Source organism: Indicator indicator, chromosome 25 (genome assembly GCF_027791375.1).
Source record: "Indicator indicator isolate 239-I01 chromosome 25, UM_Iind_1.1, whole genome shotgun sequence".
In the NCBI taxonomy this organism is placed as follows: domain Eukaryota; kingdom Metazoa; phylum Chordata; class Aves; order Piciformes; family Indicatoridae; genus Indicator; species Indicator indicator.
The window spans coordinates 2716102-2742332 of record NC_072034.1 but is presented as its reverse complement, the minus strand read 5'-3'; the positions used below and the strand labels follow the sequence as shown (position 1 = coordinate 2742332).

General features: G+C 49.3%; 1 protein-coding gene across 2 annotated transcripts; it reads left to right on the top strand.

Moving 5' to 3' along the window:
• The first annotated feature begins 1495 nt into the window (after window positions 1-1495).
• On the top strand, window positions 1496-24139 carry RUFY3 (RUN and FYVE domain containing 3). 2 transcript variants are annotated; one of them, XM_054392195.1, is made up of 15 exons: window positions 1496-1673; window positions 11614-11667; window positions 15894-16067; window positions 16408-16525; window positions 16800-16901; window positions 17508-17631; window positions 18486-18547; window positions 19162-19227; window positions 19387-19456; window positions 20659-20751; window positions 21469-21480; window positions 21663-21734; window positions 21903-22070; window positions 22821-22918; window positions 24067-24139. In XM_054392195.1, the coding sequence occupies exons 1-15, from the start codon at window positions 1496-1498 to the stop codon at window positions 24137-24139; spliced, it is 1464 nt and encodes a 487-aa protein (XP_054248170.1). The 2 variants fall into 2 exon arrangements, with proteins under 2 accessions (XP_054248170.1, XP_054248171.1); XM_054392196.1 differs by lacking the exon at window positions 11614-11667.
• Window positions 24140-26231: the final 2092 nt, after the last annotated feature.

Sequence of the window (26231 nt, the reverse complement as noted above, 5' to 3'; positions counted from 1 at the left end):
TAATGAAGGTTCCAGACATGAATCATTTGTATGTTCTGGGGAAGTCAGCCTTCTTGGAATCTACATGGAGGGACAAGACATCCATTTGAGATGGATCCTCTGCACCTGCTCTCCACAAATACCCTGGAGCCAGGCAGGAATAAAGCAGGATAAGCTCCTTTATTGTTGCCTGATATAGCAGTTGAAGTGGGTGGTGATGGCGTGTCCAGCTCAAACAGTGACCTCAGGAAGAGGACCTGGGGCTTCTTGTCCCTTAGAGGTAGGTTGAGGACACCGAGGAGATTGAGCCAACCAGGAAGGGACAGGGCAATGCAGTGCTGTCACCTTATCCTTGAGAGCTTGAAAGGCTGCTGAGAGGAGAACATCTTCCTCAGCCTCCCCCAGGCACTCCCAGTTTTCAAGTGAAGATTTTAACCTAGTCTGTGGATGTTTGTGGTGTTCTCCTCCCTCATTGTTCCTCCACGTGCTGAATTCTTGATCTCTGAAGTGTGTCGAGCCAGCTCCTTTTTTTTTTTTTTTTATTGTTTCCCTGAAAGGATAAATCCATCCTGATATTTATTTATATTTCTGGGGCATGGAAAAATCAGAGCTCCAAGAGAGCTGGAGAAGGTTTGCAGAGGAAATAAAGCATAAACTGCAGCTCACACACCTGCTTTGAACCAGAGGTGCTTCTTTAATCCGGGCAGTGGCACCCAGGCATGTGAGAGGAATACAAATGTGCCTTTGTGCCCCTGCTGCTGCCAGCCCAAGGCTCCTCTGTGGGACGAGGACGCCCGCTGAGGAGCAAACCTGCGCCCTGCCTTCCGCTGGCTCCCGAACCGCCTCACCCCAGCCTGCTGAGGAGCTGCCAGGGACGAGCAGAGCCTGCCGAGCATCCCTGCATCAGCAGGCTGTGGAAGCAGGCCGGGAAGGGCCGTGGTGAGGCTGTGAGCAGCCGATCACATGAAGGTGCAGCCCCGTTCGTTAGTCAGCCATCTTGGTCACCTCCCTGCTGCCTGCGCCCAGCCAATCCCAGCCCCACTCCTGCCTCGCCTGGGCAGAGAGGCTCCGGCGCTCCCATCCCAGCCGGCTGCACCTCTGCCTCTGCCACCTTCCTTTGTTTTGGCTCGGGGAATCATCGCAGGACGACATCCTTCTACTTTTTTCCCTGCCTTTTAAAAATTATTATTCTTTCTCGTATTTTTGCCTTTTTTTTTTTTTTTTTCCCTCCCGTGGCTGATGCAGAAGCCAGGCTCTGCCTGGTGGCTCCGGATCAATAGCTGCTAGCACAGCTGAAAACGACGACAGTTGGTGGAAGGAGGGAGGAGGAGACAAGCCTGAAGGAGCAGCATTTTTACCTTGCTTTATCTCTGAAAAGGCAGCCTTGTGCCATCCTGAGCTTCGCTGCCCTTTACCAGCAAGGTATTTGTTTTTTTCCCTTCTTCAGCGAGCTTGGCTTTTTAGTTGTTATTTTTTCGCCCCCCTTCCTCGTTGTTGTTGTACCAGCTGAGTCATCATGTCTGCTCTGACGCCTCAAAGCGACATGCCAACCCCCACCACAGACAAGATCACTCAGGCTGCCATGGAGACCATCTATCTTTGCAAATTCCGAGTGTCCATGGATGGAGAATGGCTCTGCTTGCGCGAGCTGGACGACATCTCCCTGACACCCGACCCAGAGCCTACCCACGAAGGTACGGTCCCCTTCCCTGCCTCCGCATCCCTGCCGCACCACGGGGGAGGGGGGGTCTCCAGGATGAGGTGCTCTCGCCCTGTCTGGAGGTCCCGGACTCCTTTTGACACACCAGGAAGCTGCGGTGATGCTTTCAGCTTGCCCTCAGAGATTGTTGGGTCTTACCTGATGCAGCCCTTGGAGAGAGGGAGCTTTGTGCTTCGTTGCTGTTCTTTTGTGAGCTGCATCTCGGGAGGGAAGATAACCATGATGTTGCTCGATGTAATCACGGCTTTACTCTTAAAAGAGGACTTGTAGCTCTGTTAGCTGGCAGCTGTCACAGATGAAGCATCCTGGCTCTCACAGCCCTGTGTCTGCCTAGGGTCAGTGGGTAGCATTTGGAAAGCCCCAAGTGATGATGCAGTTCTGCCTATTGTCAGGTGCTTAGTGCAATCACAAGTCCTTTAGCCCACTGCTGGGGAGCATGCTGTTGTTTATAGTGGTCTTGGAAGCCTGAAAAGTGGAAGTGGAACCCATCTTGCTTGCTTCTTGTAAAGGAATTTGTGATCTGGGTTGATGGTGACCACAGTTTAATAGCAGCTGAGGTAAAATGGGGACTGAACACATTGTGAGGACTCAAGAGGACATCCATACATTGTTCTGCCAATAAAAAAGTGGGGGGAAAGGAGATCTGATGAGTTTCTGCAAAGCATTTGTGATTCATAGAATGGATTGGCTTGGAAAGGACCTTAAAGATCATCCAGTTCCAACCCCCCTGCCATGGGCAGGGAAACCTCCCACTAGCCCACATTGCTTATAGCCTCATCCAGCCTGGCCTTGAACACTTCCAGGGAGCTGGGCATCCATGGCTGATCTGGATTGATGGTGAAAACTTCATAGCAGGTCAGGTAAAATGAGGAGTGAACACTCTGTGTACTAAAGCTTCAGGAGGACATACATGTGAGAAAGTGGGGAAGAAGGAGATCTGATGAAGTTCTGCAGGAATTTTGCCCACTAGCCAGTGCTCTGAGGTCACCACACTTGCTGATGTCCTGCAGAAATAAAGCTCCATCTTTTCACCCTTGCCCCTCATCCAGAAGCTGCTGCAGTACAACTCCACCAAGTAGTCCTGCTTGACCTGTTTGATGCTGGCTTGTCAAGTCACTAATGCCTGGCTGTGGTGTTGTCTTGCTGGATGAGGCAACTTCAGTTGTGGTGAGGAATGGAGCTTTAAAATAACTCCCTAGGTGATCATTTAATTTCCATTTCACAGGTGCTTGCAATGGTAGCACCTTCTGGGTTTGGATTTGCTTACCAAATAGTCAAACGGGAAGATACCAGACAGAGCTTTCAAAAGCTCCCTCTGAAGCCTGGCCCAGGCTTTCAGAGAGGTGCTGTAGGCTCAAGACAGCAGAACCAGAGTGGCAAGTCCAGGGTGAGCCAAGGTTGCCCAGGGCAGTCATGCATGCTCCCTCCCTAGAGGTGTTCAAGGCCAGGCTGGATGAGTCCTTGAGCAACCTGGGCTGGTGGGAGGTGTCCCTGCCCATGGCTGGGGGTTGGAACTGGATGATCTTGAAGGTCCCTTCCAACCCAAACCATTCTATGAATCTATGAAGAGTGCAGCAGTTCAGCTGTCTTCCTATTCCTATGCTCTTGTATGTGGCCCAGGCTCATCCAGACCTTGCTTGGTCTTACTGCTGTATTTTTGGTGTAGTTTTGATGTATTTAAGGGTATGTTTTTTTTCCCAGTGTGTATTTTGAACAGTGGAGGTGGATTGATTTTTCTGCTCTACTCTCTCTTTCTCCCATCGATAGTAACTACTCCTTTGCCTGGTGTTGTAGTTAGTAATTGACCTCCCAAGAAATTTAGACCTCTTCCCATAGGATAGTCTGGAAAACCTTTCAGTCATGCTGTGAGCCAGTTTGTTGCATCCTTATTTTGTAGGTGCCTCTTTCCTCTCTTTTTCTACTGAAACTGATGGAGAAGGTGGGCTTGGATGAATCCAAGAGCTTCTCTAGGTGGCCTTTCTGAAACAGGTTGTTTGTCCTTGTAGTGTGCAGGTGACACTCTTGCTTCATTTGAAAATGAATCCTGGACTAACCCTTCCCCAAACCTAGAGGAATCATTGGTTTTAAAGCTATAACCACAGTCACTCTCTTGCAAGGACTAGAAAGGGTTAGGAAATAGCCTTTATTCCTTTTATTTTCATATAACTTACTCATTGCCATATAATTTAATTCAGACATAAAAAATGAATGACAAGGGAGAGCTGTGTCAAAACCACCAATATGGAGATAGAATCATAGAATGATTAAGGTTGGAAAGACCTCTGAGGTTATCAAGTCCAACCTTCAGTGTCCACACATTCATAAATTATGACATAAAAGCTTCATAGAACCATGGAAGGGACCTCGAAGATCATCTAGTTGCAACCCCTCCACCATGGGCAGGGACACCTCCCACCAGCCCAGGTTGCTCAAGGGGTCATCCAGCCTGGCCTTGAACACCTCCAGGCAGGGGACATCCACAGCCTCCCTAGGCAACCTGTGCCAGTGTCTCCCCACCCTCACTCTCAACAATTTTGCATTCATGAATTAAGGTTGGTTGGTGGGAGGCAGGAAGAGGATTTTATTGTGTGACCCAGGTCCTGTTTTTAACAGAGATGAGGTCAGGAAAAAGCGTTGAGAATAGAAAAGCTGACACAGCTTTATGCTGTGCTTGACCTGGAGCTACTGCATCAGCACTGCTGCTGTGGCCTCCAGGGATGAGGGGACCTGGCACAGGGCCTGCAGGCACCAAGGGCTGCTCTGAGAGGAGAAGTGGGAGACCTGAGACTGGTAGGGCTTGTAATACCTGCATAAGAATGATGCTGCAAGGTAGGGTTATGAAGAGGAAGGAAAGAAAAGGCTCTGGAGTTCTGCCAAAGACAGAGGGATGCTTTTTTTTTTTTTTTTTTTTTGCCTTACAAATCAAGGCATTGGGTTTGAAATATTTCTTTCCCTATTTCCCATTTTCTCAAATGTTTCACTTCTGTTGGTAGCACTACAAGAAAAAAAAACAATCAAACATCTTTAAAAACAGCCAAGTAAAAACTCATCCCATAGCCAAGAAAAGTGTAAGTGCAAGAGCTTTAAGACAAAGTTCTCAAGACTAAAATGTTATTTTCTTGATTTTAAACCTCCCCCCCCGCCTGCTGTTCTCACTTGAGCCTTGCTCTCATTTACTTCCTCACTGCAGAGAACTGCTCTCTTCCTCTGCTTACCATGCCCCCACTGCCTGCCTGGCAGCTCTGGGCCTTAAAGATGGTGCAGACCCCCAGGATGCAACTCTAGGAGCAGCAGCTGCTCATCCTCAGCATGATGGGGTGCATGGTGAGGAGGAGGAAGGCAACAGGGTTACTTGTGAGCTGGGGGCACAGCAGATCACAGGGTGAAGGGGCCAGAGGCAGGAAACTCAGGAAGCAGCAAGAGCTGAGGGACAGCAACTGGAGGCTTCAGATTCTTCTTTCAACAAGCTGTTGGGATTTCATGGAATCATAGAATTGGTTAGGTTGGAAAAGACCCCCAAGCTCAGTCCAGCCATCAGCCCAACACCACCATGGCCACTAAATCATGGCCCCAAGTGCCATGGCCACAGGTTTCTGGAACACCTCCAGGGATGGGGACTGCACCACCTCCCTGGGCAGCCTCTTCCAATCCCTGACCATTCTTGCAGCAAAGAAATTGTTCCTCCTCTCCAACCTAACCCTCCCCTGGCACAATTCCAGGCCATTTCCTCTGCTATCACTTGGAGAAGAGACCAAGCCCCACCTTACTGCAGCAGGTCAACAGTTTGTAGGAACTGGAGACCATCTTTGAAGAGAACAAATGTGAAGTCAATAGTGTGCAGGTTTATTTCCTCCAGAGATGAGTCAAAAGTGTTGCAGAGAAACCTCTTAGGTGCTGAGATGGGGAAATGAAAAACAGGGTGGGGAAAAAAGTTGGTGTTGGGGTTTTCCTATTCTTTGTGCAAACTGTGGAGTGCCAAAATAAGAGCAGAAACCTCCCATGTGTAGACTCCTATGGTTCCCTCTGGAAAGAAGAATGTTGTGGAGAAACATTCCATGGAAGTCCAGGTAGTTGCAATGTCTAGAAGGTGATACTAGGCAGGCTGATCTAGTTGGAGATGTCCCTGCTAACTGCAGGGGGGTTGGAGGAAATGACCTTTGAGGGTCTCTTCCAGTCTGATGCAGTCTTTGAAATCCCTGAGGGTGGTCATGGGGAGATGGGCTTAAAGCTTAGGCTGGGATGACACAGTTGATGTGTGTGATGTATGTTTGCTTTTTGCCTGTCCCATGTGTGTGATGTGGAGTGAGCTTGGAAGCCCCAAATCCTCTCTGTTGATTTTCATAGGTTGATAGAATCCTAGAATGGGTTGGATTGGAAGGGACCTTCAAGATCATCCACTTCCAACCCCCTGCCATCAGCAGCGACACCTCCCACCAGCCCAGGTTGCTCAAGGCTTCATCCAGCCTGGCCTTGAGCACTTCCAAAGAGGGGACATCCACAGCCTCCCAGGGCAACCTGTTCCAGTGTCTCTCCACCTTCACTGTGAAGAATTTCTTCCTAATTTCCAGTCTCAATCTTCCTTTTTCTTCCTTTTTCTCTTCTCCCAATTTGTTGCAGATCCATCACTGCTGTTTCTTTTGGTTAGAAATGTCTGCAGGAAAAATGTCTGTGCTTGTCTGTGACCTTGATGCACATGAGGAGCAGTGTGTGAGGACAGTGGCTTTTAATACATCATCTCCTAACTGTTTAACCCTGAAATTACTGCAGTCACAGTTCAGAGCAAAAGCAGCAGCTGGTGGGGCTGTGATGTGAGGTTCTGGGCAGTGGGATGCTGGGTGAGGAGAGAACAAAGGGAGAGCAGTGCAGGGATTGAGCTGCTGTGCCTGGTGTGCTCAGAGGAAGCAGATAAAATTAACTTTCCTTGCAGGGAGCAGATAGCAGCAAGGTCAGCAGGGAGCAGCAATGGAGCTCCCCCGAGGCAGCAGCAGTGCCACAGCACTTTGTGTTCTCCAGAGAAGGGCAACCAAGCTCTGGTGAAGGGGCTGGAGAACAGGGCTGGTGAGGAGCAGCTGAGGGAACTGGAGGGGTTCAGTCTGGAGAAGAGGAGGCTGAGGGGAGACCTCATTGCTCTCTACAGCTCCCTGAGAGGAGGTTGCAGTGAGGTGGGGGTTGGGCTCTTCTCCCTAGTCTGAGGTGACAGAAGGAGAGGCAATGGCCTGAAATTGTGCCAGGGGAGGGTTAGGTTGGAGAGGAGGAAAAATCTCTTCACTGAAAGAGTGGTCAGGGATTGGATCAGGCTCCTGAAGGGAGGTGGTGGAGTTGTCATCCCTGGAGGTGTTCAAGAAACCTGTGGCTGTGGCTCTTGGGGCCAGGGTTTGATGACTGTGGTGGGGTTGGGTTGAAGGTCGGACTCAGTGATGTTAGAGAGCTTCTCCCACCCAAACAATTCTGTGATTCTTCTCCCTGCTGGTCCTGTTGTCAGTGCTTCCTGAGCCACCTGATTTGCAAATCTAATCAGAGAATGCTCATTGCACTCCTCAGTGATGTTCACAGAGCCTGAGTAATTTTCTTTCTTGACTACTTTAATTATTTGGTATCAAATGTCTCATCATTCCTCAGGCAACAAAGCTGAGCTGATGCAATTTAAATAAATATAAGAATGTGACTGCTGGGTTCCTTTTCATGGTAATAATAGTAACAACAATAAAATTAATATTTGGCTATGCAGTGAAGGAGAATGGTAGCCTTAAAGGCAACAGAAGGGTGCAGTTCATCATGCCCTAGCTAAATCATCATGGCATCCTGGGGTGGATTAGAAGGGCTGTGGTGAGTAGGTCCAGAGAGGTTCTTCTCCTGCTCTACTCTGCTCTGGTGAGGCCACAGCTGGAATATTGTGTCCAGTTCTGGGCCCCTGAGTTCAAGAAGGACCTCAGGGAACTGCTTGAAAGAGTCCAGCACAGAGCCACAAAGCTGCTGCAGGCAGTGGAACATCTCCCTGCTGAGGCCAGGCTGAGGGAGCTGGGGCTCTGGAGCTGGGAGCAGAGGAGCCTGAGGGGTGACCTTGTTCCTGCTGATAAAGAGGTGCAGGGCAGTGTCAGGAGGACAGAGCCAGGCTCTGCTCAGCGATGTCCAGTGGCAGGACAAGGGACACTGGGGGCAAGCTGGAGCAGAGGAGGTTCCATGGGAACAGAAGGGAAAACTTTGTCACTGTGAGGGTGGCAGAGCCCTGGAGCAGGCTGCCCAGAGAGGTTGTGGAGTCTCCTTCTCTGGAGCTATTCCAAATCTACCTGGATGTGTTCCTGTGTGACCTGCCCTGGGTGCTCCTGCTCTGGCAGGGGGTTGGACTGGATGATCTCTGAGGTCCCTTCCAAGCCCTACCATTCTCTGCTCAGCACTTTTACAGCTCTAATTTTAAACATATTGGGATTGTCCACCCCAGCCTCTTCCTTCAGAGCTTTTCCAGTCATGGCAAATCCCCAGGCAGGAGCAAAGGGGATTGAACTCTGAAGCACTGAGTGCAGTGTTGTCTTTCCTGGTATTGGTGTTCATCTGCTGCTGTGTTGAGTTTCTGTTGCAGGCAAGCTTCAAAAACAGCTTGGAAACAGAACCTGGGGAGCCTATGCTTGGTGTGGTTTTGTTTGTTTAGAAGTCTTGAGCAGAGTTAATGTTTGCTGGAAGCCTCTGCACAAAAACTTAAGGGATTTGGGTCAAGCCATTCATGGGGCCAGAGCAGTATAACTGACAGTTCTCTGTTGCTGAGGACTTTCTGTGTCAGGCTGGGTTTTCCCTTCCCAAAGTTGATGCTGGGGTGGTTTTTTGGGTTATTTTACTGACTTTTCAGCTTCTCCTTTATGCATTTACTGAGAGCTTCTGTACTTAGAAACAAATCAAAAAATCCTGACCTATTTACTCTGCGTTGGAGGAACTCAATTCTTATGTGGTACTTGGAAACTGTAAAGAGGCCATGTGGATCCAGGACTTTCTTTCCTTACCCATAAAAAAATGCTCTATCTCTAGAAGTTTCATGGAGTCATAGAATGGGGACTTGCAAAGGTTCAGTCCAACCCCCCTGCAGTCAGCAGGGACATCCTCCACTAGAGCAGGTTGCTCAGTGTTCTCCAGCCTCACCTTGAAGATCTCCAGGGATGGGGCCTCAGCTACCTCCCTGGGCAACCTATTGCAGTGTTCTACCACCCTCATGGTGCAGAACTTGTTCCTAACACCCAATCTAAATCTATTCTTCTCCCATTTCAAACCATTGCCCCTCGTCCTCTCACTGCAGGACTTTGGAAGCAGTCCCTCTGCAGCCTTCTTGTAGCCTCTTCAGGTACAGAAGGGTCTCACCAGAGCCTTCTCCAGACTGAACACCCCCAGCTCCCTCAGCCTGTCCTCATAGCAGAGGTTCTCCAGCCCTCTGATCATCTTTGTGGCCTGCCCTGGACCCTCTGCAGCAGCAACATGTCCCTCTTATGCTGGGGACACCAGAACTGGGCACAGAGCTGCAGATGAGGTCTCACCAGAGCAGAGTGAAGTGGCAGAATCACCTCTCTTGACCTGCTGGCCATGCTGCTTTGGATGCAGGAACACTTGGAGCAGTCCACCCTCCAAGTTGTACTCACAAGGTGTTTACTAATGAAAGTAAAGAGGATGTGGGCAGACACTGGTTGGCATCAGAAGCTGTGTGTGTTGGGCACTGCTGTTGTGCTGCTCAGCTTGAGAGTCAGCTTGTAGGTGGTATCCCAGGATAGACTGAGGTGCTCTGCTTGAGGTGATGATGTTCATGGCATGCTGTTTCTTAATGAATGAGTTCTGTCAGTTGGAAGGGAATCCAGAAGGATTTGTGCAGCTCCAGACTATGGGAGTGCCTCAGCCATTGTTAAAAGGGACATGTTCAGTCCTTCTTTAGGTTGATTTAAAATATGAGAGAGATGCTTCTGCTGTTTGTGCTCACAAAGGAGTGGTCAGGAATTGGAACAGGCTGCCCAGGGAGGTGGTGGAATCCCCACCCTTGGAGGTGTTCGAGTGGCCATGGCACTCTGTAACATGGTTTGATGGCCATGGTGGTTTGATGGTTGGACTCAATGATCTTGGAGGTCTTTTCCAACCAAAACAATTCTGTGAGACACCAGTTCCCAATCCCTCTAACTTGAATTTCCTGCTGGGTTTATACCTGTCCTGCCTCCTGTGTGAGAAGCCACACAATCCTGACTGTCCCTTCAGCCCAGTCTGATGCTGAACTGTCTCCTGTGGTCCACTGCTGTCTCAAATAACACCAGCCCCCTTCATTATTAAAATGGGGATTTCCCTGATTAATATATTAGTGATAGTAGCTCGTTTGTGCAGAAACTGTGTGTTTGTTCCTGTGGGATATTCAATTCCCTAATGCTAATCTGCCTGGGAATCTGGTTTGGAATGAGGTAATCCTTTTTATGAAGACTTAAAAGTTTTGGTCATCCTCTTTTCTAAACTCGGTGCACATCAGGAACAGCTTTAGTGGTTTGTTTTTTTTTTCCATGAAAGTAGGGTGTGGGGGAAGCTGGTGGCAGGGACAGCATCAGCAGGGCTCTGTTCTTGCAAGGAATTTCTCCTGCAATACTCTCTGCTCCTCCTAGCAAGCAGCGGGAGCAGGGCTGTACTCACTGTCCCCCTCTGCCTCTTCACCCCTGCCAAGGAAAGAAGAAATCCCTGCTGAATCCAAAGCAGTCGACTACTGGTGAACACTTTAGCCTTGGACAGGACCCAAGGAGTGGTGTTTTGGGGCTGCTCTCAGCATTGCAGTGATGCTCAGCTGCGGGGGGAGAAGGGAACTTGTGGTGTGCCTGGGATGCTGCTGGTGGTTCCTGGAGCAGGAGGAGGCTGGCCATGCTTTGTCATGGGAGGGAGGAGGTCCCAGGAGTGCCTGTACTTAGGCTCAGGACTTGGGCACTGTTGGCCTGCAAAGGGGGGTGTTGAGCTTTCCTTGTGCTTCAGACCTTCAGCTGATTGCAGATTGTTGCTGGGGAGAGCAGCATGTAAGTAGGGAGCTGAAAATCCCGCAGGACTGAGACTCTATGGGGCGGGGCTGGGCTGGCTTTGTTTTCCAGGTTTGAACCCAAGGAGCCAATGGGTGTGCTGAAACGAGTTCTCCTTGTCCTGCCTGCTCCTCTCCCTCTGCCTGTCAGCCATCTGCAGGCACTTCCAAGGAGCTAGAGGTGTGTTACTGGTGGAGGCCTTGGTGAGTCCTCCTCAGAGCCAGGACATAAAGCCTAGGCTCAGCTGCATCACCTCTGCAGGACTTGTCATAGAGTCATGGAATTGTTTCAGGTGGAAAAGACCTCCAAGATCATGGAGTCCAGCCTTCATTTGGAGTGATGCTCCTAGCAGAGCTGAAGCTCTGTTTCACCTTATTTAAGGTGTCCTTGGTGTCCTTCTGCCGGAAGGTGCTCTCTGTGCTGTCCTGTCTGGCTGTGTTGCCCTGTTGGGGAGGGCTCCTCTTGGGGCTGGGTAGGAGGAACTGGACTCCAATGCTGACCTTGCAGAAATACCAGCAGCTGAGTGCTCTTTGATCTCACAGACAAAATAATGCTTTTCTTGCTTTGCTTTTTAGGGTGTGCTTTACAAAAACCTTGCTTGTCTTAATGCAGAAAGAAGCCCAGCTTCTAAAGCTTCCCTGAAGCCCACCTTAAGTTGACTCTGAAGGAACAACCAACCCCTTTTGCTGGATTGCTTTATGCAGACTAATCAACCCTTCTGACTTGCAAACTGCTTGCCACTGTGAATGAAGTCTTGTATGATGCAAATCTCCCTTTCATTTACCCTTTCCTTATGCCTTGATTTTTTTGACTCTTCCCTTCAGATCCTGGCTTGCATGACATTTTTTTCTTTTCTTTTCCTTTCTTTTCTTTCCTTTTTTTTTTTTTATGCTGTTTGCAAAGACTCTTGGGAGGATTTGACAGATGTGGTGGAGCAATTGCGTGCTGATCCCGAAGGTGCGTGCCACCCCGACGTCTTTCAGCTGGTATTTCACTGATGATTTGGCTTTTGGCCTCACGTTTGGAGCCAGAGTACAAGAGGCACTTTTCCTTCCCAGTGCTAAGAGCTGGGGCTTGGGCTGAACGTGCTGGTGGTCTGGTTGGCCCAGGTTTGCAGCCAGAGCGTGCTGCTGTACCGCTTGCACTCCGCATGGGTGCTTGGTTGCTGCTGCTAGAGAAAATGATTTTCATCACTCAGGTGTGTTTATTCATAGAATGGCTCAGCTTGGAAGGGACCTCAGAGATCATCTGCTCCAACACCCCCACCATGGGCAGGGACACCTCTCAACTAGACTCGGTTGCTCAAGGCCTCATCCAACCTGGCCTTGAACATCCCCATGGAGGAGGCAGATGGGCAGCCTGTTCCAGAGTCTCACCACCCTCGTACAGAAGAACTTCTTCCTAAGCTCCAGTCTGATCCTGCTCTCCCTCAGCTTCAAACCATTCCCCCTTGTTGACACCCTTATGAAAAGTCCCTCTGCAGCCTTCCTGTAGGATCCCTTCAGCTATCGGAAGGCAGCTCTAACGTCCCCCTGGAGTCTTGGAGTCTTCTCCAGGCTGAACACCCACAGCTTCCTCAGTCTGTCCACATAGCAAGAGGTGCTCCAGCCCTTGGATCATCTTTGTAGCCTCCTCTGGACCCACTCCAGCAGCAATGTGTCCTTCTCATGCTAGGGACACCAGAACTGGAGGCAGTAGTCCTCTTGCAACTGTATTAATTTACATTTACAGTGGGGCTTTGCTAAATTTTATCAGCCCCTTCTTGGGTTCCATGAGATCAGTTTTGGCTTTTAAATTCTTGCTGATCTCTTACTTGACAATTGGTGCATCTCATGTTGCTGCAAAAAAAAAAAAAGACTTCCCAGATTTTGGGGGTGTTTTAACCTCAAGTGGAAGGGGAAAAGGGAATTATGAAGAGGTTAGTTTACTTGCACTAGACTTATATTACTTATTTTACTTGCATTAAATACTCTTTGAGGCAGATATTTTCCTGAGCCTGATACCAAGCTTGAAGCAGTATGTGGAAGCTAATTTTTAATCAGTATTGCAGAAATCACCCCAAAACTTCAGTTTTTCTGAAGTATTTCTATTTATCTGCTCAAGGCTTTGCCAAAGGGACTCTATTACAAGCAACACCACGAAAGATGTCTTAAAATATGGAGCTGTGGTTGTTATGAGAATAATAACTGAGAGTTGAGGATGGCAAAGTAATGGACTTTGGGTTGGGACTCACTTAGGAGGGAGTCCAGTGCAAATTTCCAGTGCAGATAGCTGTGAGCATGTTTCTGGCAGAAGCCAAAAGCCAAATCGACCATGACAGAGCAAAATTGCATTTTGATTTCTATGTGGAAGCTGAGATGATGCAAATCATCTTAAAGCAATGAGTTGTGGATGTCCCCTCCCTGGAGGTATTCGAGGCCAGGTTGGATGAGGCCTTGAGCAACCTGAGCTGCTGGGAGGTGTCCCTGCCCATGGCAGGGGGTTGGAGCTGGATGATCTCAAAGGTCCCAAGCCATTCTATGAACTCCACTGACCTCTAGCTGGTCAGCAGCTGGGGATGGTGCCTTTCTTAACTGCTCTGCTTGGTTCTGTCCTCAGAGAGTCAGCAGCCTTCTCCTCCCCTCTGGGAGATGTGCTGTCTCCTGGTACCACACTGATTCTGCTTCTTCAGCACCTCCAGCCCAGGCCATAGCCAAGGGACTCTGCAAAGGGAAGTGGAAAAAGGGAAAGAGATTTCCCCCCACCCCCCATTGTACAGATTCTTTGCATTTCTTTTGTCAAGGTGTGGTACATTTGAGATGTGTCTTGTCTGTGCTTGTGTCTTTGTTTCCCATGTCCCACCACCCTGTTCTGTGCTATTGGAGCTTTGCCATGCCTGGTGTGTGTGGGAAACACTTCTCCTTGGTGTTCTGTCAGAGACTGATGGATGCTCCATGTGGACTTTGCCCCTCAAAAGTCAACATTAAGGACATCATAGCAAGAAGAAATGAAGCAGTTTTTAAATCTCTCTCATGCTTCTTCTCTTAGGAAATCCAACCTTGGTTTTGTAAGGGCAGGTTGAGGTTGGAGGTTAGGAAGAAATTCTGTACAGTGAGGGTGGGGAGACACTGGACCAGGTTGCCCAGGGTGGTTGTCCCTTCCCTGGAGGTGTTCAAGGCCAGGTTGGATGAGGCCTTGAGCAAGCTGTGCTGGTGGGAGGTGTCCCTGCCCATGGCAGGGGGTTGGAACTGGATGAGCTTTAATTTCCCTTCCAACCCAACCCATTCTAGCCTTATCTTCTTCAGGCTGCACAACCCCAGCTCCCTCAGCCTGTCCTTGCATCAGAGGTGCTCCAACCCTTTCATCATCTTTGTGGCCTCCTCTGGACCTGCTCCAGCAGCTCCATGTCCCTCTTGTGCTGGAGGCACCAGGACTGGAGGCAGTGCTGCAGGTGGGGTCTCAGCAGAGCAGAGGAGCAGAATCCCCTCCCTGTGCTGCTGCTCTCCCTGCTTTGGATGCAGCTCAGCACACAGCTGCCTGCTGGGCTGCCAGGGACCATTGCTGGCTCCTGGGGAGTTTGTCACCACCTGACACCTCCAAGGGCTCCTCAGGGCTGCTCTCAAGCCACTCCTTGCCCAGTCCCTATTTATGCTTGGCATTGCCCCGACCCAGGTGCAGGACCTTGCACTTGGCCTTGTTGAACTTCATGAGGTTGGCTTGTGCCTACCTCTGCAGCCTGTCCAGTTCCCTCTGCATGGATCCCTTCCCTCCCTTCTCTGGCACTTGCTTCCTGTGCTTGTTTGCTAAACACAAGCAGGCTTTGTCAGTGGAGCAGAGAAAATGAGTCCCTGTGCTTAGCTTTGCAGCCTTAGGTGCCCTCTGGTGATGTTTCTGCTGTTAGGTGTAGTAAATGACCTCACAAGAGTGGCAAATTGGTTCCAGAGTCCATGGCTGCCTCCAGCAGCCCCAGAATGACCTCACAGGGATGGAACTGCTCATGCTGGAGAGCTTTAGCTCCAAAACTGGGGGGGAGCTTGCAGGTGGAACAGATCCAAACAGCAAGCTGGCAGCTGATGGAACGTGAGTTCAGGAGCCAGAATTTCTCCATCACTCTCTGTCTCCAGGCCTGAAGCTTCAGCACACTTTGGTTGTTGTGGATGTAGGATAATTTCACTCTGGTTATGGGAGAGTGGTGTGCTGAAGGAGGTTGTTCACTGAGGTGTTGGGAATGTGCTGAGAATGTTTGGGAGAGAGAGGTGTTGGCATGGGCATGTTCCACAGGTCAGGGAGCAAGAGGCCTGCAGACAGGGTGTGGATTGGAAAATGATTGTCTGAGGGTGGCAGGAGGATGGCACCAGGCTTTGTTCAGTGGTGCCCAGTGACAGGACAAGGTAACTGGCACAAACTTGACCCTCAGAAATTCCATCTGAACATGAGGAGGAACTTCTGTAATGTGAGGGTGCAGGAGCCCTGGAGCAGGCTGCCCAGAGAGGTGATGGAGCTCCATCTCTGGAGACATTCCAAATCCACCTGGCTGTGTTCCTGTGTGACCTTCTCTAGGTGACCCTGCCCTGGTGTGAGGATTGGACTTGGTCTCCAGAGGTCCTTTCTAACCCCTGCCATGCTATGTTTCTCTGTGTTTGTTTCTTGCAATGAGAACCAAGTAGCAAGTGTAAAGCTCTGAATATTTCTAAAATGGTAGAGGAAGAACATAGTCATGGAAGATCCCTGCTTGTTGGGACTTGGAGTGAGCTGTCAGAGGAGTCATGAAGATCAGCTCCTTACTGTCCATGGTCTAAACCAGTGGTGTTGCTGAAATAAAGAGAGAGAGGTGGGAATTGGTTCCATCTTACAGCCAGGTTTCAAAGAAGCTTAAAGCTTTTGTAGTTATTTGAAACACTAAGGCAGCCTTCACGTGGTAGGTGCCCAGCTCCCATCTCATGGTGGTTTCAGCCACACTAATTCATTTTGATTTGTCTCAGCAGAAGGCACAGCACAGCTGTCACTCAGCCTGACAGGCTGCTGGGCCAGCTCATCTCACCTAGGTTATTACCTAGAAGGGTTGGCCCAGGTGAACCTTGGGGTTCCTTCCAACCTGGCATTCTGTGATTCTAAAACTGAGGGACAAAGAGAGCTGGGATGTCTTGCTGAATGAACAACAGCTTTTCTTCCTCACCAGTGTTTCTCTTCCCTTTTTTCAACAGATCCTAATTATCTGATGGCTAATGAACGCATGAACCTGATGAACATGGCCAAGCTGAGCATCAAGGGCTTGATTGAGTCAGCTCTCAACTTGGGCAGAACACTGGACTCAGACTATGCCCCTCTGCAGCAGTTCTTTGTCGTGATGGAGCACTGCCTTAAACATGGCTTGAAAGGTAACCTTGCTTCAGAGGAGTCCTCCTGGGCTGGGTGTGGAGCTTCTCGTGTTCTTCAGCTCCTTTGCCTGTCTGGTGCTGCTGGTTGTCACTGGATGATGCTGGTTTGGCCTCTTGGGGATGTATGGAATGTTTTGTGGCACCCCTCTGCAGCTCCTCTTGCCTTACTTGAATGAGGCCACAGGCAAGCACCAAAAGTCATCTTTTCTACTTGCCCAAAGTACTTGTTCCTACTTGTTCCCAAAGAGTTTTTTCTGGCAGTTTTGGCCAGCTGCTCATTCACTTCTGACCATGTTTGTGTGTAGTCCACAGGCTCATTTTATATCTTCTTCTTTCCTAGCCAAAAAGACTTTTCTTGGGCAAAATAAATCATTTTGGGGACCGCTGGAACTGGTAGAAAAACTCGTTCCTGAGGCTGCAGAGATTACAGCAAGTGTGAAGGATCTCCCAGGGCTGAAGTAAGTAGAATCTTCCACTGCATGAGCCAGCATCTGGCTTTTATTGTAAGGAGGACCCTCAGGAAGAGAAGGAAGGGCAAATGTGACTTTCAGGAATATATTTGTCACCTTCTGCTAATGAAAAATAGATCATTACTCCCCTGGTTTTAATCAAGGACCTGCAGAAGGAGAGGATGGGAGGTGCAGAACCTTTGGATAGAGTGGGCTGGTGAGAGCTGTTGGTGACCATGTTCTGCAGCATGTCCCTAACTGGTTTGTCTCTGGGCCTTTCTAGGACACCTGTGGGGAGAGGGAGAGCCTGGCTTCGCCTGGCTCTGATGCAGAAGAAGCTTTCAGAGTACATGAAAGCTTTGATTAACAGAAAGGACCTTCTCAGGTGAGTGCTGAGCTTGCTCTTGGGTTAGGGCAGGTTCCCTTCTGCCCTGTGGTGAGCTCTTTTCCCATCTTTGCCACCCAAATGTGTGTTCCTTTGTAGAGAAATGGTAGCAGTCTGTGGAATGCAGAGCTTGCTCTGGAGGGCTGGGAGTGCTCAGTAGTCTTCTTTAATCCAGGAGCTGTTATTCCTGTTACCGTTGTCTCAGCCAACAAAGCTGTTGTTATTGTCTCAAATATCCATTGGAATGGCATAAATCTGGGTTCCAAAGAGATGATTTGGGTGAAATATTGGTACAGAGGGGATACACCCTGCTCTGTCTGCTAAGTCTTGGCCCCATGTTTCTCTCTCACCTCCTCACTTCATTACCACCTGACTTGGACCAATTCATTTAATTTCTCCGTATCTCTGCTCAGAAAACAGCAATAATTTTGTGGCTTGATTGGAAGATCTGAACATTTCTGTGGGGTCTGTGTGCTGCTGCCTGGGGTTTAACTAAGGCTGCATTTTACTGTCCTGTGAGCTAGCAGGGAGCCTGTGCTAGCTGACATCATTTTAGTTGCCTGTTAAAGATGCAACATTTGTCTTCTCTTGCTGTGCACCCTGCAGTGAATTCTATGAGCCTAATGCACTGATGATGGAAGAAGAAGGTGCCATCATTGCTGGCCTCCTAGTAGGTTTGAATGTCATTGATGCGAACTTCTGCATGAAAGGAGAAGACCTGGACTCCCAGGTACTGGGGATTCAGTTACTGTGGGTTTCTACTCATTGAAATTGGAAGCTCAGAGACACAGGGTTTGATTTTATTTTTTTTTTCTCTTTGCTGTTATGCTTTGCCATGGTTCTGTGGAGTGAAATGCAGTGAAATGAAAAAGGAGATGAAAACAGGGAAGGGTTTAGCCAAAAGGAAAGGAGAAATGGGCAGAACTCTTGATTCCCTCATGCTGTGTGATGAGATCACTGTAGCTGCTAAAAGAGAAGGAGGCTGTATTGCAGCTTGCATCAGATATGGTGGTGGCAAGGGATTGTCCATATGTCCCAGGCCTTGCTGCTTATCTTAGTGTGCTTTTCCTCGAAATATTCATGGCTTCATTAATTTTAGATAGGTCACTGGCATGGTGAATCCTTGCTGTGGTCAGCCTGGAGAAGAGAAGGCTCCAGGCAGACCTTAGAGCAGCCTTCCAGTGCCTGAAGAGGGCTACAAGAAGGCTGCAGAGGGATGGTTTGCAAAGGCCTGCAGGGATAGGACAAGGGAGAGCAGAGCAGATTGAGACTGGATATAAGGATCAAGTTCTGCACCATAAGGCTGCTGAAACACAGCAACAGGTTGCCCAGGGAGGGAGTTGAGGCCCCATCCCTGGAGATATTCAAGGTGAGGCTGGAGTGGAGAAGGCTGTGAGCAACCTGCTCTAGTGGAGGATGTCCCTGCTGAGTGCAGGGGGGTTGGCCTGGATGAGCTTTGGAGGTCCCTTCCAACCCAACCCATTCTGTGATTCTCCTGATGTTCTAACTGAATGTCTCTCTGGACAGTGTTTAATCTTAGGCGAAAAAAGTGTTTAATGTCAAATGCAATTTGTCCTCTTCTAGGTTGGAGTTATTGATTTCTCAATGTATTTGAAAGATGGGAACAGCACAAAAGGCAGTGAAGGGTAGGTCACGCTCTTAATTCTTGGTAACTTGTGCTCAGGTAGTCTGGGCTGCCCTGCAAGCTGTTATGTTTTTAATTCAAAAGCTATGTAGACTGAATTGCTCTGGAACTCTCAACCCAGGAAGGACATGGACCTGATGGAGAGGGTCCAGAGGAGGGCCACGAAAATGATCAGGGGGTTGGAGCACCTCTGCTACAAGGAGAGGCTGAGGGAGCTGGGGGTAGACCTTAGAGCAGCCTTCCAGACCCTGAAGGGGAATACAGGAAGGCTGCAGTGGGACTGTTTGCAAAGGCCTGCAGGGATAGGATGAGAAGCAATGGTTTGAAATGAGGGAAGAGCAGACTGAGATTGGATGTGAGGAACAAGTTCTGCACAGTGAGGGTGGTGGAAGACTGGAAGATGGTTGCCCAGGGAAGTGGTTGAGGCCCCATCCCTGTAGATATTCAAGGTCAGGCTTGAGAAGGCTCTGAGCAACCTGCTCTAGTGGAGGATGTCCCTGCTGACTGCAGGAGGGTTGGACTGGATGAGGTCTCTTCCAACCTGAGCCATTCTAGGATTCTTTTAGTTCTTGAGTCCAGATGTTTTTGCTGAAGGCCATCTCTTTGTGTTTCCAGAGATGGTCAGATAACTGCCATTTTGGATCAGAAGAACTATGTAGAAGAACTCAACAGACATTTAAGGTAGGACATGATTGAGTTATTCTTCATTAAATTGCATAACAAACTAGGAAGCAAGATTTTTGCTTTATTGTTTATTCCTAGCATAAACTCCAGGAGTGTTTTAAAAAGTGGAATTACTGTAAGGTTGTGGTTTTTTTTTTTTTTTCTTCTCTGTAACAGTGCCACAGTAAACAACCTGCAGGCCAAGGTGGATGCCTTGGAGAAGTCCAACACTAAACTGACTGAGGAGGTAAGCATAATAAAAAAAGTCATCTGATGTCCTTTTGGAATTGGGAGTTCAAAAAGTAAAAGAGGAGTTACCTTCAGGTTCCTGGTGCATGTTTAATGTTTGATCTGGAATAGCAGACTGCCAAGGAGATACAGAGGTTGTTGGTATTGATTGAGCATGAGGTAGAAAACTAAGCCCATGCTGATGTTAAGCACTGTCCCTGTCTGCAAGTCACTGAGCTCAGCAGGGTGAGTTTGGGCTCTCAGTGCCTGTGCAGCACAGCTGGGAACTAGAAATTCTTCTTTGCTTGTTCACCCTCACTGAAGGGGTGTGTGGCCTGCTCTAAGTGGTCCTGCTGGACTCAGTGGTCTCCAGAGGTCCCATTCTGTGAAGGTGGCCTTGGCTTGAGCTCTACCAAGGACTTTCATTTGGAGCAGGGCAGCTTCTGCCTGGTTTGGCACTCAGTGACATTGCTGATCTCTTGGGATGTCCCTGAGCTTTCCCTCTGTGCCAGGCTTACCTGAATTCTGGTTTACAGAGCCAGAAGGAGTTTGCTGAAGTCCTTTTGGCCTCAAAGTAATCTGTTAGTTGGGAATTCTTCTGTTAGTTGGGAATTCCTTTGAGGCAGATGTCCTGTCTTGTAGGCATGGTGTGTGCTCTTGATCCTCCATTTCCAGCCAAGTCTTCCTCCTCTGAGGTTCTCATTGTGCTTCTCCTGCCTAGAAAGCTGAACATCTTACACCAGTGATGCTCCACCTAGCCGTGCACCTAAACTGCTGGAGCTTCAGCAAACCCACACAAGTCTTTGTTGACAAGAAGTCAACAAATCTTAGCTTCCATGTGCTCAGAATTCCCTTGGAGTTTTCTGGCAAAGGAAGGGCGATGGAGTGAGGGCTTCTGCTGAGCTGTACTAACCACAGACTGAGTACAGCAGGTAGAGACTTGAAGAAGTCAGCAACTTTACTGAGAGAGAGGAATCTCAGGAGGTTCAGTAAGGCAAAGGGCAAGGTCTTGCCCCTGGCTTGGGGCACCCCTCGATATCAGTCCAGGCTGAGGGATGAGCTTGAAAGCAGCCCTGCAGGAAAGGACTTGGGGCTGCTGCTGAACCTCTGAGCCAAGATGAGTTGGGAACTCTGTTTTAAGCAGTTGGAATTGGTTCAAGCTTGGTTAAAGTTGGTGTGGATGGTTTTGATCTCTTCTTGTTACTTCTGTTCTGTTCACAGCTTGCTGTTGCAAACAACAGGATCATTACACTGCAAGAAGAGATGGAAAGGGTTAAAGAAGAAAGTTCTTACATCCTAGAGTCCAATCGTAAGGTTGGTTTGTGGGAGTGATTCCTCAGCCTTTTGGGCAGTGCCAGCCCAAAGTCACCAAGGAGTCAGGGTTTGGAAGAGGCTTTCATTCCCTTCTGTAGCTCACACACAAACTGCACTAGAGAGCAGTGACTCCAGGGGGAACAGATGGCCAGAGCCCAGAGCTAGCTCAGCGTGTTCCTGGCTGGCTGGGTGGAGGTGGCAGAAGGGACAGGAGGGAGGATGATCTGAGGGACTGGCACAAAATTTGGATGTAGGAGTTGTTCTTTTTTTGGCCTGAAATGTTACCCTTTGTGGAAATCAAGGGGCAGGATTTTAGTGGCTTTTGGTTCATGCATTCATAGAATGGTTTGAGTTGGAAGGGACCTTACAGATCATCCAGTTCTGACCCCCTGCTTATGGGCAGAGACACCTCCCACTAGCCCACCTTGCTCAAGGCCTCATCCAGCCTGGCCTTGAACACCTTCAGGGAGGGGACATCCACAACCTCCCTGGTTGTGAGACCTTCCTCCTCTTGCTTACCCAGCTGTGACCCCTCCTTGGCCATGGCTGTGACCACAACCTTCACCCTCACTGGAAAGAGTTTCTGCTGGTAACTGTGGCAGAACCTGGGGTTACTTTTAAAACCCTTAAGATCTTTTTCTGAGCTTTTGTCACCAGAATTAGGATTTTGTGAAGTCCTGAAATGGTCTTTGGGTCCATTTGGGTCATATCCACAAGTGCCCTGAGCAGGTGAGGAGATGGGCAGTGAGTCATTGCCCCAAGCGCTGCTTTAACTGAGCAGAGCCCTGGGTTGTGCTAGTGGCAGAATTTGTTTCTGAAGTGGTGGAGGAAGCAAATCATCAGACAGTGTGAGGGTCAGTAGCACATAATGAGAGCTTAATTGGGTGTCTTCATTAACTTAGGTTGCTAAGGACAGAACTGCTGATGGACAAGCACTGACAGAGGCACGGAAACAGCTGAAGGAGGAGACCCAGCTGCGGCTGGTAAGGGGAGCGTGGATTTGCTGTCCTGAAGGGTTTTTGGTGGCTCAGATCTGTAACTGTGAGGCTGTGGCAGGGCAGCAACTGCCAGGCAGTGCCCTCACTGGCAGGAGCACCAGTTCAGGGTGGTTGTCCCCCTGGATGGTAATACTGCCTGATCCTGTGTTCCAGGATGTGGAGAAGGAGCTGGAGGTGCAGATTGGGATGCGGCAGGAGATGGAGCTGGCCATGAAGATGCTGGAGAAAGATGTTTGTGAGAAGCAGGATGCACTGGTGGCACTCAGGCAGCAGCTGGATGATCTCAGGGCCCTTAAGCATGAGCTGTCTTTCAAGCTGCAGGTAGGGAAGTTCACAGATTCACAGAGTGCATTGGGTTGGAAGGGACCCTCAAAGGTCATCCTGCCCAACCCCTCTACAAGCAGCAGGGACGCCTCCAACTAGATCAGACTGCCCAGGGCCACACTGAGTCTGGTCTTCAATGTCTCCAGGGATGGGGCCTCAACCACATCCATGGGCAACCTGTTCCAGTATTTTGCCACCCTCATTGTGCAGAACTTCCTCCTGATGTCCAACCTAAATCTGCCCTGCTCCAGTTTCAAACCATTTTCCTCATCCTATCACCACAGGCTCTCTGAACAGTCCCTCTGCAGCCTTCTCATAGGCCCCTTCAGGGACTGGAAGGCTGTACTAAGGTCTGCCTGGAGCCTTCTCTTCTCCAGGCTGAACACCCTCTGCTCCCTCAGCCTGTCCTCATAGCAGAGGTTCTCCAGTCCCAGATCATCTTTGTGGCCTCCTCTGGACCCCCTCCGTGTCCACCAGGGTGGCAAGATGTTTGTCCTTGCAGTAGTGACTTGGCATTTGCTTTCTGGGCACCTCTTTCTGCTTCTTTGGCTTCTCCACTTGCACTTTGGGATGCGGTTTAATGGCCATGGTGGGCTTAGGTTGATGGTTGGACCTCAGTGATCTTACGGGTCTCTTCTAACCCCATTAGTTCTATGACTCCATGCCCCTCTTGTTGCCACCTTGTTTCTCATGGGTGGTTGTGGCTTTGCTGCTGCTCACACCACCCCACGGGGCTGCTTTTTGCAGAGTTCGGACATGGGAGCGAAACAGAAGAGTGAATTAAACAGCCGCTTGGAAGAGAAAACAAATCAGATGGCTGCCACCATCAAACAGCTGGAGCAAAGGTAAAAAATGGCACTTCTGCACTCAGCAAGCACTCTCTGTGTCCTAGAGATAGTGTCCCACTGGCCCTGAGTGGCCCAGGTGAGAGTCCAAGTGCTCTGCTTAGCTACAGAGCATGGGGCGGAGAGCTGTAGTTGGTGAGGTGCTGCTAGGAGAAGCGTTTGGTGTGCTCAGGAGGGCTTCTGCTGGCAAAGATGCTGCCAAAGCAGTGATGAAGGTGGCAGCTCTGCTTATCTGTGTCAGCTGCACTTTGGTCTTGGCCAGGCATTGCATGGCCATCATTCTGACAGCACTGAGAGAGAGAAATGGGGATGGAGGAAGATGAGAAGCTGACGTGCCCTGAGGTGTAATGTCCATTTGGACTGGGGCAAGTTGTCTCCATGCTTGCTTCAGCTCCAGCTGCCCTGTCCTGTGGGTGTTGACTCCAGGGTGTCCTCTGCAGCAGCAACAAAGCTGGGACTCAAGAGCCTGCTGCCCTCCAAGCTCCTGGTGCCTCCCTCTCAGTTCTCTTGTAGCCCTTGGGCACCAGCTATTGCTTTTATCTGAGGAGCTCTGAGGAACTCCCCTGGGGCCTGACGTGTGGTAGAAACCTGCCTGACTCCAGCATCTGCTGAGAGCTGGGCTGTTGGGGTGGGTAAAGGTTGGACCAGATGGTCTTTGGGTGGAAGGTCCCTTCCAAGCTGGCATTCTATGAAGTTCCCTCCTAGTGGGGGTGCATTGCTGTCATGTTACCAACCCTGCTGAAGTGAGGAGAGCTTTAGCATTGCAGTCAGGTTGCTTTGAGAAGGAGCAGTGCTTCTTTTGGCTGGTTCTCAAAGCCAGGTTTTGTGGTGGGTCAGAACTTCAGCCTCTGTGGATTGCCTTGGCTGTCTTACTACCCTGGAGCAGATCAGGGGAAGGCATCACTCAGCAGCATGTCTGGGCTTAGTCACTGAGTAGGTGACTGCACTGAACTAATGCTCTCTTGGTTATGTTCTGAATATTCTGTACACAAAAGGTCATTTTGTGGGTGAAAAAGTCTGTATTTTCAAATGTTTGATGGTATCTCCTCAGCTAATTGATCTGCTCTTTTTCTCTTGCTGTTTTTATTTTTCCATTGTTTTGCTTCTTTTTTTCCTCATCCCTCCTCATTCTGACTCAACTTCCACAGTGAAAAGGATTTGGTGAAACAGGCAAAAACCTTAAACAGTGCAGCAAACAAACTGATCCAGAAGCACCATTAGACGTTTTTATGTCTGGTCACCTCACAGCTCTGCCATCAGAACTCATTTATGAGGGGAGAACTTGAGAATTGCTAAAAAAAAAATGTTAATTGTCACCTAGGGTTGATTTGGAATTTGCTGAATTTTTAAAACCAGTGAGTTTTTTCTTCAGAGATTTAGAGTTGGGTGTATATATATCAACCAACCAACCAAAAAAATCCTTCCTTTTGCCATCTAAACCATGTCCAAGTACCCATGAGTAGGCCAATAGACACACCAGGGAAGCATGAGGAGTGGGAGAGGTGTGGCTCTGCCCATCCTTGGTGGTGCAAGCCCCTCACCAAGTCTTCAACAGCAGTGGCTCCTTAGGTGTGTTGGTCAAGCCAACAACGGCAGGTTGGCCAACTCTGGAAAAGTCCAACTGGTTTCCTGTGTTCCTTCCCCCTTTTTTTTTTTTTTTTTTTTTTTGGTGTAGTAGACCACCCTCCCCCCCAGAAAAAAAAAAGCATCCCTGGAAGTTGTTGAAAGTAGTTGTGTGCATCCCCCAGTTCTGTCCCATGGGTCCAAGACAGGGCTGTGACTCTGCAGCTCACTCACAGCCCAAGGAGGTTCCAAAGGTTTTTGCCTTAGTGACTTGGTGACAGGGTGGGGACTTCTCCTTGTTCCTTGAAATGTCCTGTGTCCAGAATTAGTAGCTAGATGTCTTAGAGTAACATGATAGAGTGGTGAGTTCAGTGGAAACCTCCTTATCTTTGCATTGCCTTCTACCTCTGCCATGGATCCCTCTAGCCGTGCGGTGTGGTTCTTTCCACAGCTGAGGAGAGCTGTCTTGGTAGCTCTCTCCTCTTCCTAGCAAGGGAAGGTTCATGAGTTACAGAGCAAAAAGAATCTCATCTTTATACTAGAAAAAGAAACAACAAAAACACCCAGAAGGAGAAAAAAATGTGCAGTGGTGGGAAGTGGAAATGGTCCTTTGGTACCTGAACATTCCTTGTCTGAGCGGTCAGTGGGTGAACAGGGAGAGCTGCCTTTTACTGCTGCACTTCTTGCACTTCCAACCCAGTTTCTGTTGCTCAATCCCAGTGGAATTTGCTACTGAAAGAGCTGAGCTAAAGCTTGGAACCAGCTCTCAATAGGACAACTAATAGCCAATTTAACACCCCAGTGCAAGACTTCAAGTAACTGTAGCTTGGACTATTACCAACTCAAATCCTCTTCCCTGGGGCTGCAGAAGTTCCCCCTGCTGGCCTGGCTCAGGCTTTAGGTTCTAAGCACTCCTAGGGATTTGGTTTCCTTTCCAGAAGATGACACTTGGAGGCTTTCTGTGGTGACTAAGGGTTGGGTTTTCCCTCTGGTGAGATGCCTGTAAAAATTCTGTGGTGCCAGGTTCTCCCTTTGTCCAGCTCCTCGGAGCAGTGGGCAGCAGCTGTGGCTGAAACACAGCTGGGGCAGCAACATCCATGGATTCTTGCCAGGTTGGTTTGAAGGTCTGTGAGGCTCCTGTGTGCAAGCCTGTGCCACCACTTGGTCAGTGGACAAAAGCAGGCTTGGAGACCTGTTTTGAACCTCTGCACCACGCCTGAGTCGCATGCTTGAAAGTATAAACTTTAAGCTTCAGTAACCTTCAACTAGAAACTCATTTTAACTACCTAGAAACAGAAGAAAACAATGATAGGGAGGTGGAAGCTTCCATCAGGGCACCCAAGGAGTTAGAACAGCCAACTGCCCTGCCCCTCCCCTGCGTCCTTCTATTGGAACAAGGGGTTGGGCTGGCTCTGTTTGCTGGCACTGTGGCGCTGAAATAAGGCAGAACTGAGGAGCTGGCCACTGCTGATGGCAGGCCAGAAGTGAAAGGGATGCCCAGGCATTGAGGAGCTGGCCACTGCTGATGGCAGGCCCTCAGTGGAGATGCTCAGGCCAGAGTGGAAGCTCCAAGGCCCGTGCACTAACTCTCGATTCTAGTAGCTAACCTCTGTTGCGAGCTCCAGTTCCATGTGTAAAAGCTGAGCTGTAACCTACATTCAACTCCAGATCTGACTCCAATTCTGTGTACTTGAGGTTTGCTTTGACCCTGGATAAAAGTGATGTTTTCTGTTTTTTTTCATCTACTGGC